General features: G+C 47.9%; 1 protein-coding gene across 1 annotated transcript in view; it reads left to right on the top strand.

Moving 5' to 3' along the window:
* Positions 1-12,811, top strand: part of DDC (dopa decarboxylase) — an 81,634-nt gene extending 68,823 nt beyond the window's left edge. The window contains exons 11-15 of the mRNA XM_068549869.1: positions 2,558-2,577; positions 3,972-4,070; positions 6,247-6,348; positions 9,678-9,885; positions 12,457-12,811. Of these exons, the coding sequence (XP_068405970.1) occupies positions 2,558-2,577; positions 3,972-4,070; positions 6,247-6,348; positions 9,678-9,885; positions 12,457-12,470 (443 nt within the window). The 3' untranslated portion in view covers positions 12,471-12,811. The remainder of the gene's footprint in view (positions 1-2,557; positions 2,578-3,971; positions 4,071-6,246; positions 6,349-9,677; positions 9,886-12,456) is intronic.
* The last annotated feature ends 6,892 nt before the right edge of the window (positions 12,812-19,703 follow it).

The raw sequence follows: 19,703 nt of genomic DNA, 5'->3' as shown, positions 1-19,703 counted from the left end.
ACAACAGTGGATGTTAGTGATGGGAGGGACGCCAGAGATCACGTGACCCCACCCTCCACGAACTGAGCAGAAATTGGGCTGGCTGGAAGATGAGGCACTTTTGATGACTGTGGCAGGAGCACTGAACAGTAGTGACACAAGTCAAGGCACAGCCCCTTCCTTCCCATGCAGACCCCAGCCCGCGCGGTCTCCACGGAAAGATCAGACCTCGGTTTTGCCTTCTTAAACTTGCCTACCGTCCCATGGGGCGCATCGGATACAAGCACTCACCCCCTGCTCAGCTGTGCTCAGAACCTAAAACTGCTCTAAAAAAATAAAGTCTAGTTTTTAAAAATGGCATTGGCATAAAGCCATGAGAAATTAGGAGCCAGCTGCCAAAGCTCTTCTATTTAAAAATGCATTTCATGTTTGAATAATGAAAACCACAGTCATCATGACAGTTAGCACAATGCTGCTCTTAAACAATGAAGGGATTCTCGGGACTTCCTTGGCAGTCCAGGGGTTAGGACCCAGCGCTTTCACTACCAGGACCTGGATTCAATCCTTGATGACCAGGGAACTAGGATCCCGCAAGCCGTGTGGCATGGCCAAAAACAAAAAAAAAAGGAAGGAATTCTTAGAATGAGTTTAAGCCATCTCAGTAAAGTTCATTGCTCCAGGAATTTTTAAAAAGTGTAATTTTATTCCACGTTTATAGAAAGGCAGTTTCTGATTGAAATATTGGCTATGGCTGTTAAAGATGAACAATCTTAGTTATTTGTACTTTTTCCCCCCCAAAATTTATGAATCAACAAAAGCAATGACCCATTTTGTGTTTACCAAGTAAATCACCCAAAATCAACTTTAAACTTTTATGGCCACTGGATATAAGGGTATATTTTATCTGGCTGGATCTCACTTTCCTGCGAAGCCTGCTGTAATTTGAAATGAAATATGTTTAGAGGGTTTTTTTAAAAAGATCCTTTCTATTCAATAAAGAAATCTCTTCATTATTTAACTATTGAAAAGCCCACTCAGGACTGCCACGTGGACTGCCCCTCCCCCGACACCCCGCAGCTCCCCAGGCTGCTGCCCAGTTCCTCCTGTGGGCCACTGGGACGCCTCCCTCTTATCACTGGGATCCAGGAGAAAAGTCTCCCACTCAGGGGTCCTCCCAGGCCTCTCGATGTGAGCAGGTGCCCTCCGCCTGCTGTCTGCCCCTAACCCACATCTCCCCACACCTCCTTCACTGCACGTGAAGCCATCGTGCTCACTGGTCATGTGTCTCCTGCTAGCACCTGAGACCCCTGGAGTTGGAGGGGACTCTCCCTGCTGTTCCCCTGACGGGTCAGCACTGTGGCAGCAACATTAGGGCAGCAACAGTGGGAGTGATTACGGCTCCCGTACACCCTTATGTTTGCTTTGCACTTTTACATATGTTGTCTCACTGGACTCGTGCCAAAGAGTGACCCAAAAAAGTGGGATTTTTTTTTTTCTATGACAGAAATTTCTGTCACAATGCAGATGATAGGAAAAGAGTGGCCACACCTGGTATATAGACTTTTCAGATGAATTCTTTCATTATAAAACTGTACATTTGGAAGATAGGAAAGAGGTGAGCCAGAACCCTAACCCTAACCCTAAACTTAATCCCTAACCCTAACCCTAACCCTAAACTTAACCCCTAACCCTAACCCCTAACCCTAACCCTAACCCTAACACTGTGCCCAGTGGACCCAATGCAGTCTATCAGAGTGGGTGGCGGATTGTGGTAGGTGGACGGCTCATGCCAGCTGACCTCGGTGAGGGCCAGCCAGGCCATGCCACAGCTGATCTGACCTGGGGAGCCAGGTATGCTCGCCAGCCACAGCGAGCCTCCTCTGGACGACATTGGAGGATCAGGGGTCCAAAACGCATCTTTCTAATCCCCACCTGATTCTGTGCCCAAGATTACCACGCAGAAACTTCTGTCTACGAAATTCCTTGTCCAGCGTTCTTTCCTCCATACCATCCTTGGCTTTACAGCTTTTGGCACAAGGGGAGACTAAAATGCAAACGAGTTCATAACCCGTGTGAAGCCATTTGAATCCCAGATAATGAAACTGACTCGAAGAATACCCACTGGGTATTTGCTCAGCGCCAGAACCCAGACTAAGATCTGAGAATACAGAGATGAACACCCATTAAAAGTTTGATTCTTCTTTACATTCTAATTGCTCTTTATACCACAAATTCACCTTCCCACGCATGAATGAAGGCATGATGAAGGCTGTACAGGATCTGAATGCCAATTTACCACCGGGCACAAGGAGAAAGCTCAGATTTTCATGCTTATGTAAGTGCAGAAAGTGAAATGAATGGGAATCCATTCATAATTCGGCACTTTCGTTTATGCTCTGCTCTCTGGAATCCCCCCCGCCCTTGAATCTGTTACCTTGGGAAGTGGCTCAAGGAACACCCAGCCCTGCCCTCGGTGATTTTATGTCTGGTTCAGGAGATGATGGAAAAGACTTGGACATGTAATCAACTAATGTGTCTAATGGTTCCTTTCTGTTTCCTTTTTCTTTCTCTTTTCCAGGGCTTATCACTGACTACAGGGTAAGTGGAGATTTGTTTCCCTGAGTCCAGGTCCGTGGTAATCCAAAATATGAATGCAGTGCGGGGCGCTGTCATGGGCTGTAGCTCTTGCAGCCTCCCGGTCCTCTCAGGATCAGGGTCCCACAAGAGGACACCCTCTAACTGGGTCCTAACTAGCGATCGGGCCTGGCAGTGAGCAGCTCTGCTGAGCCCACGGATGGCAGGGCTCAGGTTAGGAGGAAATGACGCGGCCTGTGCTCCTTGGAAGATTCCTCTGTAAGGCGGGGCGGTCCCTCCATTGTGTGCTCAGGCTGTGTGCCAGGAGCTGGCATCCCCAGGACAGTGGGAGAGCAAAGGGTCAGAGGGCATAAGAAGCGCTCAGACGACAGCCTCTTAACTGGCTGCTCTGGTGACAAGCCTCCTTCCCCAGGCAGGAGCCGTGCACTGCTCTGGCAGCTGCGGTGAGCCGGGAGATGGGCTGGGAATCAAATGGCAAACAAGCCTGGGGCCCCTCCTCTCCGAACTTACGTCTGGTCGGGGGTGAGGGGAAAAGGCTGGGTGCACAGGGCACCTCTGCTCCCGGGGAATCTACCCCACTCCAGAGAGGTAGTGACAGCATTTTAGGGTGACAGTGGAATGAACACTCAAACTGTGTCCCTTTTTACTCCAGTAAACAAAGATGGAGGAAAGTCCCCCTCGGCACCTCCTTTATAATTTCCAGTAGGACGTGACTATGTGTAAAATCCCAATGAAGTGCCACTATTTTATCTTCCCAAATGTCCCCTCACTTCTCTCCCCTCTGTGTCCTCTCTTGCTTGCTTTGGTACATTTACAACCATTGGAGAGTGTCACAGCTGGGCAGCTGACAAATTCAGGAAAAACTAGGGAAAGCTCACGAGACGTCCCGCATGTTGATGGATGTGTTTTCTGGTGACAGCGTCTGGCAGGTCATTCCACGGTGGCCTGTGGGGCAGGAAGAGGATGCATGTTGCTCTAGAGAATGGTGTTGAGATGTCACGGGGAGCGTGCTGCAGAGGGTGTGGGCTTTTGCTGCCCCCGTCCTCTTTCCTGTAGGCAGAGAAACCAGTGAACAGCCCCCCTCCCACCCCCACCGGGTCGTAAGCCCCGTGGGGCAGGCCTGTACCTCCCCCCATCTGCTCACGATGGCTCCCGAGCCTAGCACCGGCCTGGCCCCCGTGTGCCCTGCACGAGCATCACGGAGCTTTGCAAAGAGAGCCTCCGGCTGCCGGACCGCTTACTCAACTGCTGTCAGCTTTGCCATCCAGGATGCGGCATGGCAGCCAGAGGAGGTGTCCTCCAGGGCCTTCAAGAGAAACAGACAAGGCCATGAGTCAAAAAGGAAACCAGCCCTTAGCATAGCCCTCACGGATGTGCCGCGTTGTGTCTCATTTCAGCACTGGCAGCTGCCGCTGGGCCGGAGGTTCCGCTCTTTGAAGATGTGGTTTGTTTTCAGGATGTACGGAGTCAAGGGACTGCAGGCCTATATCCGCAAGGTGAGTTTGTTTTCATTATTTATCCGGGTGACATTAGGGAGGTCTTAGACTTTAGAAAGGAAGTAAGATGTCTTCATAAACCACTCTAAGGGATAGTTTGGGCTGTTGAGAGTAGGGCATTTGTAAGATGCTCAATGCACGATTCTGGGTCTTTTAGACACTTTCACGGGGACTGAAGGTTATCACTCCAGCAGACTGTCGAAGTGACAGACACTCTTAGCTGCCACCGGAGCCACCGCTGGCCCACAGTGAGGTCCAGTCCTCAATGGCGGTAATGAGGATGCAGTAGGTTTTTCTCCAGGAAACTGCCAGAATGGGAGAGATTGGGCTGGGTGGGCTGGATGCCCTCCAGCCCGGCAGTTCTCCAACGCACCCCCGGCCAGAAGCACATGCACGACCTTGGTCTCTCGGAGTGGGTTTCAGCAACCTCTATTTAGCAAGCAAACAGGTGGCTGTGATGTATGCTAAAATGTGAGAACCTTGGATCGACTCTAAGCCCCACGACCCTGCTTTGTTTTTTTAAAATTTTATTGAAGTATAGTTGATTTACAATGGTGTGTTAGTTTCAGGTGCACAGCGAAGTGATTCAGTTATACGTATATATCTATTCTTTTTCAGATTCTCTTCCATTATAGGTTATTACAAGATATTGAGTAGAGTTCCCTGTGCTATACAGTAGGACCTTCTTGTTTATTTTATGTAGAGTAGTGTGTATACCCTGCTTTTTTTTTTTTTTTTAACAATCGAGGACACTGAGTCCAGAGGAGGTCTGCTCCCTTAACTGGCTGCAGAAGGCCTGCCGATTTCCAGCCAGGCGCTCCCATCCTGCTGTCCTTCCTCACTGTGGGCCCACCTTGGTGAACAGAGGTCCTCAGACATCACGGGGACGGGGCAGCCTGCAGTGTCTCATTCTGGCGACAGTGCAGCTTCGGGTGGCGGGGGGGCGGCCCCAGGCCCCTCCCCTGCGACAGGGCACGTGGCAGCGGGCAGGGGCCCCTGTGGTGCCGCACACACAAGCATCCATCTGTCTTACGAGGCTGCTCTGGGGGCCATAAAGCGCCTGGAGGCTCTCTGTGCGGAAGAGAACTAGGAGAGGCGTGTGCATGAGTTCACGAGTTCTCCCCCACTGCAGGACCTGTGCTCAAAAGTAATGACAATGCAGCTGCTCTGGGGAGAGAAGGCAAAACCCAGGTGGTTTATCTCGCCACGATGATTCCAGCTGGAAGCTCAGGGGAAGCTGGGTGTGATCACATTGCTGCTTCCTGAAAAGCCCTGCAAGCCTCCCTGAGAGGCACCAGCCCTGCCTTCTCAGGAGGGGACTGAGTGGCCGGAGCCCCATACACCCCGGCAGATGGGCGGCTCCTCAGGACCCAGCTCGAGGGGACCCCTGCCAGCACAGTCTCTGGAGCCCTCTAGGTCGTCCCGGGCCCGGGGGCCACTCATTCAAACGGCGTGTCTGTCCCAACACTTGGAGCAGCACGATCTCTGCTCAGATGCTCCTGGGGCCCCTGCCAGTGACCCCGCGCTGGATACCAGGGTTTAGGACGTGCTCCATGTGTGCCGAGACCCGGGCGAGCTGGCTCTCCGATCACATACTGTGTGAATCGGCGTTTGGTTTCTGTAAACATCGAGGCGTTTAGTAAGGGGGTGGGTTCAGGGGGAGCAGGCAGCCCTGGAGGGGTGAGGTTCTCACCTCCGGTGGCAGGTGCTGTGGAGTAACAAACAGCGGCAGACCTGGAGCTCTGGTATCAGAATCAGCCTCGGTCTCCTGGTCTGCAGAATGGGCGTGATTGTGGTGTCCTTCCCTGTGTCGCGGGTCAGCACGACAGCAGGATGGTGAAGTGCTCGGCGCCCCAGCCAACATCGGCCACTGTTTCTCTTCTGGAATGTTTAAACCCCTCTTGACAGCATTTATCCTAAAATTATAAAAGATTATTTGGTGGGATGAAAACGGTCCCCTGCGCAGAAGATGACAAGGGGTGTTTTTCTGAAGACTTCAGCCCTTTTCTTCTGGTAGGCAGTTTCTCAACCTGCACGGGGACAGCTGGGGAGTGGGTGACATCAGTACTGAAGAAAATGGCTAAAGCTTATCAATGAATTATATTAGACATGCAGTCTAATAGCTCTGAACCAAGTGGTGATGAGAAACTCAGACAGATGTCCCTTCCCTTTGCAGCACGTCCAGCTGTCCCACGAATTCGAGGCCTTGGTGCACCAGGACCCCCGCTTTGAAATCTGTGCAGAGGTCACTCTGGGGCTGGTCTGTTTCCGGCTAAAGGTACGTCCAAGTCGACTTAGTCGTCTGCATTTCCTTTGAATATGACAAAGAGGAAACTCTCATTCATTATGTCCATGCTCCAAAACTCGCCTGAGCTCCCCAGAGACCGTGGATTCCCCCCGAATTTTCCAGCCTGCTGTTCCCACCTCCCTGCTTTGACTTCCCGGGACACCCACTCTTCTCACTGGTGCTCAGACTTCTTGCCTGTGTAGACCCGGCCCGAGGATGCTTGCCATCTTCTCTATCCATCCATCCCTGCCACTGGAACCCTCCAAGGACAGACCCACCCACGGGCTCACTGGTCCGAGCATGGTCCCCAGACAAGCATGGGCCTCACCTGGGAGCCTGTGAGAAGCCAGTCTTGGGCCCACCCGGGACCCGCTGACCCCTACATGACCCTCAGGCTGCTGGTGCGCACGCAGGGGCTGGAGGAGCGCTGGTCCCTGGGGTTGGTTATTCTGCTGCCTGAGGGCCTCAGCCACCTTTGCTGGGAATCATGACCACATTGCTCCAAAGACCCCAAGAGGAGCTGCACGCACAGGCCCCTTAGTAACCTGCCCTGTGTGAGGGAAGCCGGGTTGGGGCCTAGCGCCCTGCCTGCTCTCCGGCTGGCTCTCTGTTTGCAGAGTTGACGCCACCCACAGGCCTTCTTGTCCGAATCCACGAAGGGCAGCAGGAGAAGGGGCCATGGGCTCAGTCGACTTGGCAAGGCGCTGCCCATCCAAACATGGCCCTTGGCTCCCCCTTCCCTTCCCCTCAGTGATTCTTGGGGCTTTGAAGGCTGGCAGGAACCAGCCATGGAAAAGCCTGGAAGCAGGAGAGGGAGAGCAGAGTCCTGACACAAGAGCTGGCAGGGAGACGTGAGGTCCCTGCAGCACGTCACTCAGAGACACCTGAGCACAGGTGTGCAGAGGCTGGCGCAAGGTCCCCGGGGTGACCGGATGGGGCAGTTCAGTTCGTGCTGGCATTGGTGGCAAGTGTGCTTTGACTTGCTCGCCATCAATCAGTCATTTTTGCTTCTACTGCCAGTGTTCCTGTAGGATTTAAATTCTTTAATTTTTAGCCGTTTTATTGAGATATAATCCACGTGCCATACACTTTGTCCATATAAAGTACACATTTCAATGATTTTCAGCCTATCCACAGGGTTGCACAGCCTTCACAACAATCTAACTTCAGAACATCTTCATTTTCCCCCAAAGAGGGCCCACACCCACCAGCAGTCGCCCCAGCCCCCATCCTTCGGGCCACGGACCTGTTTCCTGTCCCTGTGGATCTTTCTGCTCTGGACAGTCATGTCCATGGGATCGTCAATATGCTGCCTTTTGCGACTGGCTTCTTTCACTGAGCGTAATGTTGTCAAAGTCAAGACTTTTATTTTCTCCTGCTCATTTACGAGGGCACCAAAGCCGCCTGTGTGTGCCCTGCCCACTCTTCTCCTGGGCAGCATGGTGTGCCCTCCCGCCCAGGAAACCCAGGGGCTTTTCAGAAAGCAAAATATATCTTTGGTGAAACTTGTTACTTCCATTCCACGAATCCAGTTTCTCCTCAGGGAGGAAGTTATCCAGGCGTCATGCCTCACTTTTCTGCCCCCCACATCTGCTATCTTTTTATTTTATTCTTCGCCCCATGGCTGCCCATTCTGGATGTCAAGTCCTCTCCATCATCCATGGCTCAACGTGTGCATGGTCTTTATTTGACCTGAAGCGGATAAGCTGTTGCCATGGCACCAATTTCCTTCCCCCCCTCATCTCAGCCAGCCTACCTGATCCCACTCTGCACCTGCTCAGTCCGTCTTTGCTGTTGCTTCTGTTGTTACATCTCAGACTGACTTCTCTGTTTGGCTCTTTGCCTCTATCTCGTAGAAAATATATCTTGTCCAATCCGTTTGAAAATGGCAAGCAAAGTTTTCCTAAGCGACTTGCTTTTACTGCCTACATATGTAATTTTCAGGTGTTTGCTCTTCTGTGAAGTCTTCCTGGTGAAATTCCATCCTTTCATACCATCGTTTCTTCCTTCTCATTCTCATCCTCGAGCAGATCCAGCTCTGTCTGGACCTGGTGCACGTCAGCAGTTTCTGAGTGGCCTTTGGCCCATGCACTGTCCACGGGGCATCAGCTGGAGCCCCATGCAGGCCATCAGCCAGTGGCCGGGAGGCCCTGCGCGGACACAAGGCCGGTGTCCAGCATCCGGCCGACCAGGATACTTCCCTTCCCACCATCCTCCCTGCCCTTGAGACGGAGCAAGAACAGGAACACTGTAATCCACTGAGGGTCACATGGCCCAGGACTCTGGGCCCCACTTCCAGGCCCTTCTGCAACAACTAGGAGGCGCGTGGGGGTGGAGTCACTGCCTGGAAACAGAATGAAGACCGAGAGGGCTGGGGGCAACTACGAGGAGTAACGGGACTGACCAGGCAGGAGAGGGACGGCTCCCAGGTCTGTGTGACACGTGTCTCCCCTCTGGTCCAGTTAGTGTGAGGCGTGGGCCCCCAGTCTCCCTGCCCAAGGCTGCTGGGCTGCTCCTTTCCAGAGCGGGGTCCACCAGTGGTCCCTTGGTCCATAGTTCATGGGCAGTTTTCCCAGATCCTAGCAAGAAGTTGACTATTACGCTTCATTTTCTGTACAGTTAAGTCCCCTACCTAGGAACAAGTTCTGTTCAGAGAGCACATTCGTAAGTCCAATTTGATTGTAAGTCCGATGAAGTTAGCCTAGATACCCAACTAACACAAATGGCTGTATACCGCTGCTCTTAGGCTTGCTTGCAGACATCCTGGGCTTGAAATATAGATACTGTACTACTGTACTCTGTACAGTACTGTACAGTAAAATACACAGAAGCACAACCACTTGTAGAGGATGCACGCACTTGATGATATATGCGAGACACATGAACTAACTTACGAGATTGGACATGCACGTTTGCATCTTTGAAAGTTCGTATGCAGGGGACTTACTGTACTGTTGAGAATTCTTCTGAATGTTTCTCTTCACTGGTGCCATTAAACAGTTCTTCTCTTTAAGCTCATCAATTTGTAGATAACATGTGTAGGAATCTTCATTTTTTCTTTAAAAACCTGGATCACGGAAGGCTCGTCTTTTGACAGCACACTAGAACATGAAGAAGTTGTCTTGTGGGAGGGCTGCCGTCTTTCAGGGCCATGTAACGATCACTTAGTTGAATTTTCTACCATTGCAGATGAAAGGCCAGTGGTGAGGGGTCTCCCTCACTGATCTGGGGCTGTGTGTCACCCAACGCTGGCCTCACTTGGTGGTGAGTGTTTGGGTCCCCACAGACCTGAGCACCGCCCTCTCTCTCAATCCCTGCAGGGCTCCAACAAACTGAACGAAGCTCTTCTGGAAAGAATAAACAGTGCCAGGAAAATCCACTTGGTTCCGTGTCACCTGAGAGGCCAGTTCGTGCTGCGTTTTGCCATCTGTTCACGCACGGTGGAGTCGGCCCACGTGCGGCTGGCCTGGGAGCACATCCGAGGGCTGGCGACCGAGCTGCTGGGAGCACAGAGGGAGGAAAAGGCGGGTAAGCCGTGCTGCGGGGGCCAGATTTCCTCCACCATATAAAGAGGGGGATAAACCCAGGCCCTAACGGGACTTCCTTGGTGGTCCAGCGGTTAGGACTCCACACTTCCATTTCAGTGGGCACGGGTTCGATCCCTGGTTGGGGAACTAAGATCCCACATGCCGCACAGTGTGGCCAAAAACTAAATAAAATAAAATAAAATACTTTCCATTAAAAAAGAAAAAAACAACAACCAGGCCCTGTCTGGTCCGGAGAAGTGGAGGGAACATAGCCTGTAGTGAATCTTTAGTAACTTTGATAGATTTCTGCTTTGTAGTTTTTTATTCGAGACCGTCAATCACATAGGCCTATGATTTCCCCCCAGCTTTCTTCAGTTTGCATTGAGGCAACTTACGATCACAACACGCTTATACATTAAACTGGCAAATGGTAGATAACTGAAAATGAATGAAAACATTCAAAAAGGAATTTGACATGACTGCTGGTTTGCTGTCAGGAAGGACCAAATTCATGACGGTTCAGAGAAAGGAAATGTCTAGAATACTGAGCATCAGTTACAGGAACCCTGAAGACAGCGGGCAGGCGACTTCTAAGGAAAATATCTGCACAAACGCAGTGTTGGCAACAGGTTGGAATGATGTCTATTGAACCATAAGAGTCTTCAGAGCCTCGGCATTAAGCTATTTTAGGAATCATTCCACTAGAGTTTGTCCACCGTCTTGCTTTCTGTCTTTTTGCCTTTTGCCCCACTTGGAGGAGGCAGGTGGTGGGAGCTTCTGACTCTCTTTCTCTCTCTTCCTGCTCACTGCCCATCTGTCGTCACCCACAGGGGATGCAGAACCTAAGTGTGCAATGGAATTAGTCTACTGACTGCATGCAACTTGATCTTCTGGGCTCTTAATTTTAACTGTGAATATTTGAGATACTACAGTGCTCAAAAAAATCAAAAGTTAAATACTGTTACATTTATGTGAGAGGTCCATCCAGCCTTCTGACCTGTGAGGTCAGAGACCTACCTCATCTGTCAGGACATGTCCTGAAACACCAGGTCCTTCTCCTGGCTCGGCAAAGCCCTTTCCTAAAGGTCGGATGCTCGTAACCTGGGGGGCCACCCTTCCCAGAGCAATGCCACAGTTACAGCTTGAGCATCTCTGAAAGGTGTTTGGGAGAAGCCCATAGTTCCAGATTATTCCACTCCTCCTCAATAAGCATGGGTGTGTGTGGTGGGTGTGTGTGTGGGGGGAGGGCAATAAGATATATTCAAAACAAAATCACATCAGGCAAACACTCCAGAGGAACATTTCTGCAGCCCTATGTTTGTGTATCTCATCATATCTTATTCCCATATGCCCCAAACATCACAGAAAGAGACTGTAGCTCAGAAAGATGATCAGAAACAGAGGCATGTTTCCAACAGAAGTCACAATTACTGTGGAGTCACTATACTTGCTATCAAGTCCAAAGCTAAAAACAAAAGGATTTAATTTTTTAAAAATGTAGGATACAATAGTAAATCACAATGCGTGTGTGTTGTTTTGGTCCAATTAATTAGAGTGATGAAAATCTTAATACCTTGGTTTTACTTGTGCTTATGTAAGGTTATATCAAATCCAGTGGTCATAGTTCTGAGAGAAAGAAGGAACTATTTCTATTTGACAAAAGGTAGGAAACTGGACCAAGATTCTAGTTGACATGAATAAAATGTATCATAGAGAAGCCAGATTGGCAATAAAAACTCATTTCTTCCAGTTCAAACTCTTTTCCATTGTACAGTTGGAGAAAGAGTATACTCCTTCTCTGTGTTCAAATGAGGAATATACAAAGTTCTGATTTTTACATTTTGTGTGTGTGTGTGTGCAATTACACTATTTTATTTAGTATTTTAAAATTAGGTGTTATTTGCTTCATTGTTAAAGGTACATGCTTGGAGAAAACGAAAAAGATGATAATGAGTATTTTGGCCAAGTTTACCCACAGTAGCCTGACTCAATCAACCAGTTAGTTGAATCCTTTAAAAATCACTTTTTTAATGTGCTATATAACCTATTATATATATATTACTTTATTACAGCATGATCAAACTAATCTATTCAATCATTTAGCCAGTAAACATCCATTCTGCCAGGAATTGTGCAAAATCTGGGGGAAATAAAGATGAATAAGAGTCTGATGGAGATGGAGATGGTCTCAGTAACCACTGCTACAGCTTTGATGAATGCAGTGACAAACGTTTTCTCTCCACGTCCTCTGGACACAGTCTAAGCTGTTCTCTCGTTTAGCAGCCTGTCCTCTTCTAGCAGTACATTATACAGTGCCTAAAAGAGACATAAGCACATATTAAGAGCTCAGTAAACAATTAAAAATATTTAACTTAATTTTCGTTTTATTTTGTGTTATGTACAGTGCTAAGTCTTCCAAATGTTTATTGCATGTAATCAGTGTTGTTCTGGTAAAAGCCTCTCCCGGGGGAAGAGAGCCTGATTTGTAGCGTCTGCTGATCTCAGTGGCAGAAATGAGTTTTACATTTTTTTGAATACAGCCATATATTCATGTTCTTTTCTTTCCCTGTAGAGATCAAAAGTTGAAGTGATCTGAATACTGGAATGAGAGGAAAAGATGTATCATCCCAGCTCCATGGAAGCAAGTCTGAATGTGGCCCATGCTTCTTTCTCCAAAGTTATCCAGAAAGAACCTCGTGATTACATCTGTTCAGCCTCTCACCAATGAAGAAATATTTGCTATAAGTTAACCCCAGTGGATATAGCTTTTATTCATTATTTGGCTGTGACTTTTGTTGATTAAAAAATCATCAGTTTCTGTGCCCCTGAAGTTGTCAGTGGTGGTAAAGTCTTATTGAAATATTTTCCGGGGCGATCTATAATTATGGGACTTGAGATTATATCCATGGTCTTTAAATTGTTCTGTCATGTGACTTAATGCTTAATAAACAACGTGAAGTATAACGGTAATTGTGTCTGGTAAGCATCCTGTTCCACATTGTAGCAAATTGATTGTTTCAAAACAGCCAACAATGCAGCATTCTTGGATTTTTTTTTTTTTTTTTTTGCGGATTCTTTTTTTTTTTTTTTTAAAGATTGATTGATTGATTGATTGCTATGTTGGGTCTTCGTTTCTGTGTGAGGGCTTTCTCTAGTTGCAGCGAGCGGGGGCCACTCTTCATCGCGGTGCGCGGGCCTCTCACTGTCGTGGCCTCTCTTGTTGCGGAGCACAGGCTCCAGACGCGCAGGCTCAGTAGTTGTGGCTCACGGGCCTAGTTGCTCCGCGGCATGTGGGATCTTCCCAGACCAGGGCTCGAACCCGTGTCCGCTGCATTGGCAGGCAGATTCTCAACCACTGCACCACCAGGGAAGCCCTCTTGGATATTTTTAAACAGTATTCATTTAGTCAACAAATGTTTATGGAGTGCCTAGTATATGTCAGGCACTCTTCTTGTTGCGATAACGACACACAAGTTTTATATGGAGATGACTCCAACTTCTAAAGAAATGAATTCAGAACCAAGACATAGCCAGAGACCAAGTTCTGCTGGCGTGATGGGAAAGACTTGTGGAGCCTTGGTTTCTTCATCTGATCAGTCCACCTGCCCTGTGGTATCATGACTAATAAACACCTGAAGACGCTCTTTACACATAAATACCAAGAAGATGCAGTTTTTATCCAAACAACCAATCTTTATTTGAAATCATTTTTGTTCTTAGAAACGTGTATTTTAATCCCAGGACTAGTTCTTGTCATTTGGAGACTACAGAATTATCAAAAGCACTCTCAGAACGGGTCCTTGGATTATTTATATGGATATTTGAATTTCAAAGACCTCTGTTATCTATGTGATGTAATGATCTGTTTTTCGGAAATCTGGAAATATGTCAGATGCCATGTGGTCCCCATCTCCTTTGGTCAGGTGGTTTGTTCTCTACCCATCAGTGGAGCAGACCTGACCTCCAGCACGGTGCGGGGATGTGGGACGGGCCACTGGGACCCACTGGGCCCACCGCATTAGCAGCTGTAGAAGGCCGAGCGATCAGACCCCTGCGTCGGGGCTGAGGTGCCTGCATTTTACAGTGAGGTTGTCTGCACCTGAGTGTGCTCTTGCGTTGAGATTGCTGCAGGGCCCCAAGATGGGGCCACAGAGTCACCAGCGCAGCCCTCAGGCTTTTGGGAGCAGCTCCAGCCAGCCCATCCACAAATGCACTTTGGAAAGATGACCGAGATTTAGTTCGAGGCAGGAGACCAGGCGGCAGATGACAGTAGGTTTGCTGCTGGGAGATGTGTACAGACAGGCGGCAGGAAGTTAGCTGAATGATGAAGAGCCCCCCTCTGAATGGGCTGGATCACTTCGTCGGGGATTCTCAGACATCAGCTCTGGTGTAGACCCAGCAGGGATAGAAGCTTGCCCGACCTCTGGCTCATTTCTAGGTAACTCGTGACAATTCACTCCACCTCCAGAACTCTCTAGGCATCCATAACACAGCGATCAGACCCCAAACCACCCAGCCTAGAAACAGGAGGACATACTTCCCCCCAGTTTATTTAACACACATCCTCATGCCATGTGTTCTATGCCAGGTACCGTTGTAAATATTTGTAATATTAACTTATTTAATACTTATTTTAAGGTCCTCAACTATTATTCCCATTTTACAGATGAGGAAACTGAGACATCAAGAGGCCTAGTGACTTGTCCACATGAGGACTGGAATGCGGCATCCTTCCCCACCCCCCTCTGCTGTCAAGTGGGCTGTCTGCTCCTTGGGATGAGCCTTTTCTCAGGATAACTGGCAGTGAGGACATTCACTCCCTTCTGGGAGAATCCCGCCTTCGCCTCCCAGGGTAGAGTCCTGGACCCTGACCCTAACCAGACACACCCCAAATCGCCCAATGGGGGGAAGTTTTTGACAGTCTGGATTACGCAGCCTAATCCATCTGTACAGCGTCTTCATCTAAACCTATATTCAATCTAGCGTCACGATGTAGCACACAGACCACCGCTGGTACTGGAACCAGATAGCATCTCCCGATAACGGGCACCTCCAGTTAGTGCTGGGAAAATCCCAGATCAATCTGGACACAACTAACCTCTTGATACCAAGAAAACAGTTTTTACTTATGACACTTCTGACACCAGATGAAAGGGTTTTCCCTCCTGGCACCAAAAACATGGAGTCTTTTCTAACATCACTTCTCCATCTGTCTGACAGCACCCGCCTGGAGTGAGTGTCCTACTGCACAGGTTAAAGGCTTGGTCCCACAAGACACTCTCACCTCACCACAAGCCTGGGACCTCCTGTACTCCTGACTGACCCGCTATAGACTGAGGGTTCCCATCATGCCCTCATCAGGGTCTACAATTGGCCAGAACAGATCACAGAACTCAGGAAGTCTCTTTGCTTATGTTTACCAGTTTATTATGAAGGATACAACTCAGGAACAGCCAGAGAGAAGAGAGGCATAGGGCAGGGCAGGGGGAGGGGGTGCGGAGCTCCCATGCCTTCCCAGAGGGCACCACTCTCCAAGCAGCCTGATGTGATCACCAATCTGTGCTCCAAACCCTGTCGATTAGGGATGTTTATGGGGGTTCCAGTAAATCATTGGTTGATTAAATCATTGGCTATTGTGATTCACTCAGTCTCTGGCCCCTCTCCCCTGCTCCGAGGTTGGGGGTGGGATGGGGTTAAATGTTCCAACCCTCTCACCATGGTGACCGCCTCCATCCTTACCCTCTCTAGGGACCTGCCAAGAGTAGCCTCCTTAGAACAAAAGAGGTTCCTGTTACCCACAGATCCCAAGGGACTTAGGAGCTCTGTGTCAGGAACCAGGACACAGACCAAATACATAGTTCTTATAGTATCAGACCTAAGGGATTTCCTGGAATCATATGCCTCCTCCCTAACATGCAGCAAACAGCCAAACTTCCTGAAACCAGAGACTCTCATTCAGCTGACTCCATGCCAGTCACAAGAGGAACCTGTAGAACAGCCCAGATAAAACGGAGAAGCAGGAATATTACTCAGCCATAAAAAAGAATGAAATAATGCCATTTGCAGCAACATGGATGGACCTAGAGATCATCATACCGAGTGAAGTAAGTCAGACCGAAAAAGACAAATATCGTATGATATCACTTATATGTGGAATCTAGAAAGACGATACAAATGAACTTATTTACAAAACAGAAACAGACTCACAGACTTCCAAAACAAACTTGTGGTTAACAAAGGGTAAAAGTGGGGGGAGGGATAAATTACGAGTTTGGGATTAACATACACACACTACTATAGATAAAGTAGATAACCAACAAGCACCAATGGTATAGCACCAGGAACTCTATTCAATACTCTGTAATAACCTATATGGGAAAAGAATCTGAAAAAGAATATAACTTAATATACTGAATCCCTGTGCTGTACACCTGAAAGTAACACAACATTGTAAGTCAACTATACCTCAATATAAAATAAAAATTAAATTAAAAAATAATAAATTTTAAAAAGGAGAGGCAGTTTGTCACTGGGTGGCCCCTTGATCATCACAGGGGAAACAGAGGAAGACCCCAGAGGAAGCGGGTATCAATCATCCATCGACTTCACACCTGTGCCCCTTAACCTGTGAGTCCAACAGACGCAGCAAATTAGCAAGAAATATTGCTGATCTTTTATTCAGAAAGCCTGTTTTTGAGGAAAGGAATGGAAATTGCCACCAATGGAAAGAGCCAATAGATGGCTTTTTGAGCTAAGGATTGTTTTATTGCTTCTCTGAATCATGTAAATCTCCAAATATCAAATCTTTTTTTGCTTTTTTTTTTTTTTTTTTACTGCATTTGCTATTGAAATCTATTTCTTCGGTATCTCTGTGTCATTTGCCATCACCTATACTTGTAATAAGTAATAGAAAAAATTAATAAGAAAGCAGTGAGAGTAATTTGCTTGCATAAACTGGATAAATTTGGAACTACCACTTTAGAGAAGGTTGAGTGTGATACAGGAAAAGATGCAAATTGGATGGATCCAAAAACGTCCAGAATGTTGAAGTCAAATCCAGACACTGCCAGAGGTAAGAGATGGCAATATCCCCAGGTGTCACAGAGGAACCAAGTCACATGAGGAGGGTTAAAACGAAGGATGTCTACTGGGAAAGACACAGAGAGACCTTAGTTGGTAGCTGTCTTCAAATTTTACACTCACTCTGACATGAAGGGTCTTTGTGCCTCCAAAGAGCAAGTGACACAGAGGGAGACAGATTTTTCCAACGTGAAAATCAGCCAGTCGTCAAATAGAATGTGTTTTCTTACAGGGCAGTAAATTCTCCACCACTGTGAGTGTTCATTGGTGACAGGAAAGTCAACGGTTGAGAAATGGTGCAGGAAACATCTCCAAGGGACTGAAAACTACAGTACATGGCCATTAAGCTCTCTTCTGTATCTGAGATTCCAACAGTCTATGAAAATAAGAGAATCTGGCTAAATTACAAAGTAGAAACACCACCATCAGCATGGGTTATTTTTCAGTGACAAGCTCTAATCTGGGCAACCCGTGTTGAGCAAAGGGCTCGCCTGGCGATAACAACGCCCGACACTTGGGCGGTGCTTCTTGGGGGGATACGATTCAACTCACAACATATGGTATTAAACCGGAAGCACCAGAAGTACGGAGTCAGGTTGGCAGTGACGCCCTGGAGGAAAACAACCGAAGCAGATGGTTCCTTCCCCGCTCTGCCTGCCCCATTTCAGGGGAGGCCCATCTCCCCACTCACCAGCTCTGTTTATGATGGTGATGCCAGGGGGCCCATCAGAGCCCTCACGGGTCATTCAGTGCAGTCAGGGAAAACCTGTTGCTGGCATTGCACATCTCAGTCACTCCAGGTCCACACACCCCTTACTCCTCCGATAGAGGCAGGAACCCATCCCCTCGGTTCTCCATCCTCATTCTGCCTTCCTCCTTAATGCTGAGTGAGGGAGGTGAAAGGCTGGACATCAGTCAGAGTCTAGCCACACTCAGGAGTCCCACCAAGGAGGAATTTACTCTTGTCCTGTCTGCTTCCACATCCCCTCTACCCCATCCACCTCATTGGACCTACAAACACACTTCTTTTAAAATTAAAGCGACTCTCCTTGTACACGGGGATGCACATTATTTGGGGCCATAGTCTCCCTCTGCTCAAAAACAAATGAGATCACTGAGGTGTGCATTGGCATTTCTTGGAGACCAGGTTTATAATATTCATGAATATGGAAATGAGCAGCCAGCTCCCAGAATCCCTTGCGCCAAGAACTGGCACTCTGTTTGCTGTAAGTGAAAACTTCTTCCCTTGCAGGTTCAAAAATTTCTCCCCAGGAGAAAACAAAACAAAACAACCTATGGTCTCAGAAGGAAAGTTTAAGACCTGCATAGCTCAAGTGCTAAACTCCTACAAATTATGCTAAAGTATTATAACATTATTCTAAAATATCCCGTTTGTAAAAGAAGAAAAAGTCTTGCTATGGCTTAAGGGTTTGACAATAGCAAATAGCATTAATAGTAGCAATAAATATAGCATCACAGCTTCTGTTGAATGTCTGCCGTGTGCCAGCTCCTGCTTTGATAATTTAATCATTAGATCTCATATTAATCATAACTCTTACGATAGGATCCTGAGTTAGAGATGCTTATTCCTGTTTTATAGATGAGGAGGAAGTTGAAGCTTAGAGAGGGTACGGAATTGAGTTAGATTTTGCCAGCTGCGCAGGAAGAAAAAACTGCCGGATTGGGAAATGCTTTTCTATCAAACACACAAAAGTAAAGTGGCAAAACGCTAGTGTCACTTGTTGGAAAAAGTTTAATACTGGCAACAATAAATTTACTTCAGTATGTGAACAATACTCTTAGGAGGATAAGACGGTGGTCTACATGAATTCTCCAGAATGCTATCACTAAAATTTTGGTGACAAAAAACCCCAAAATTGCTAATTACCCAAAGAGTATTTATATGGTGATTTCTAAACATACAAGTAAAAAAATAGCTAGCAAGCATACGACTGAGCTGGTCTTGAGATAATGGTTTTCATTTTCATTTTCATTTATTTTTATTCTGGGTAATTATAATAATTAGCAAATTAGTTAATAAATTATGAAGAATTAGAATAAAAAAGTCTTTTATTACTATCTAAGCCAAGAGATGAATTGTAAGCTGTCATTTTCCCTTGTCTATTTTTAAAAAGGTATTGTCCAATCATTCCCTTTAGTTTGTGCCCATTTTTAAAAATCTTAAAAGAAAGGTCTTAAGAAATGTTTTGCCTCACACTTCTTAGGTCTTGCATTTCAATGTCATGTGCTGTTAATTGCTCCTGGACAGTCATCTTTTCCATGCCCGGTGCCACTCACTTTCCGGGGAAGGGGTACCCACAGGACCCGGGAGCCAAGGAGAGGAGAAGGCACTGGGGCTTTCCGAGGAATGACTCCTGCTTTTCCCAGACAGAAGTACTCAGGGGAAAGGTTCTTCCCCAGTCCGGCCCCTCCTTCTCGCTTTAAACAGGGTTGTGTGAGCTGGTTCCCTGGGCTGCTGGGGGCGCCCTTGGGTCACGGAGGCGACCAGCCGGGGAGGAAGACGGCAGGGTGACAAGGTGGGAAGACGGTCCTTCGGGAACCCCTCAGGTCACGCCATCAGACCTCCACAATTCCCAGGTGACGCGGTGACACGAACGACCCGTAGGCCGCTGTGAGGGCTACTCCGTTCCTCGTCCTGCCCCAGGACACAGTTCGCTGGAAGAAGGGCGCGCTTCCCGGTCTTCCAGGACCGTGTCCCCAGGGCAGCAGGGAGAAAAG

Source organism: Eschrichtius robustus, chromosome 8 (genome assembly GCF_028021215.1).
Source record: "Eschrichtius robustus isolate mEscRob2 chromosome 8, mEscRob2.pri, whole genome shotgun sequence".
Lineage (NCBI taxonomy): Eukaryota > Metazoa > Chordata > Mammalia > Artiodactyla > Eschrichtiidae > Eschrichtius > Eschrichtius robustus.
The sequence above is the reverse complement of the archived record's forward strand: the minus strand, read 5'-3'. Positions and strand labels throughout refer to the sequence as shown.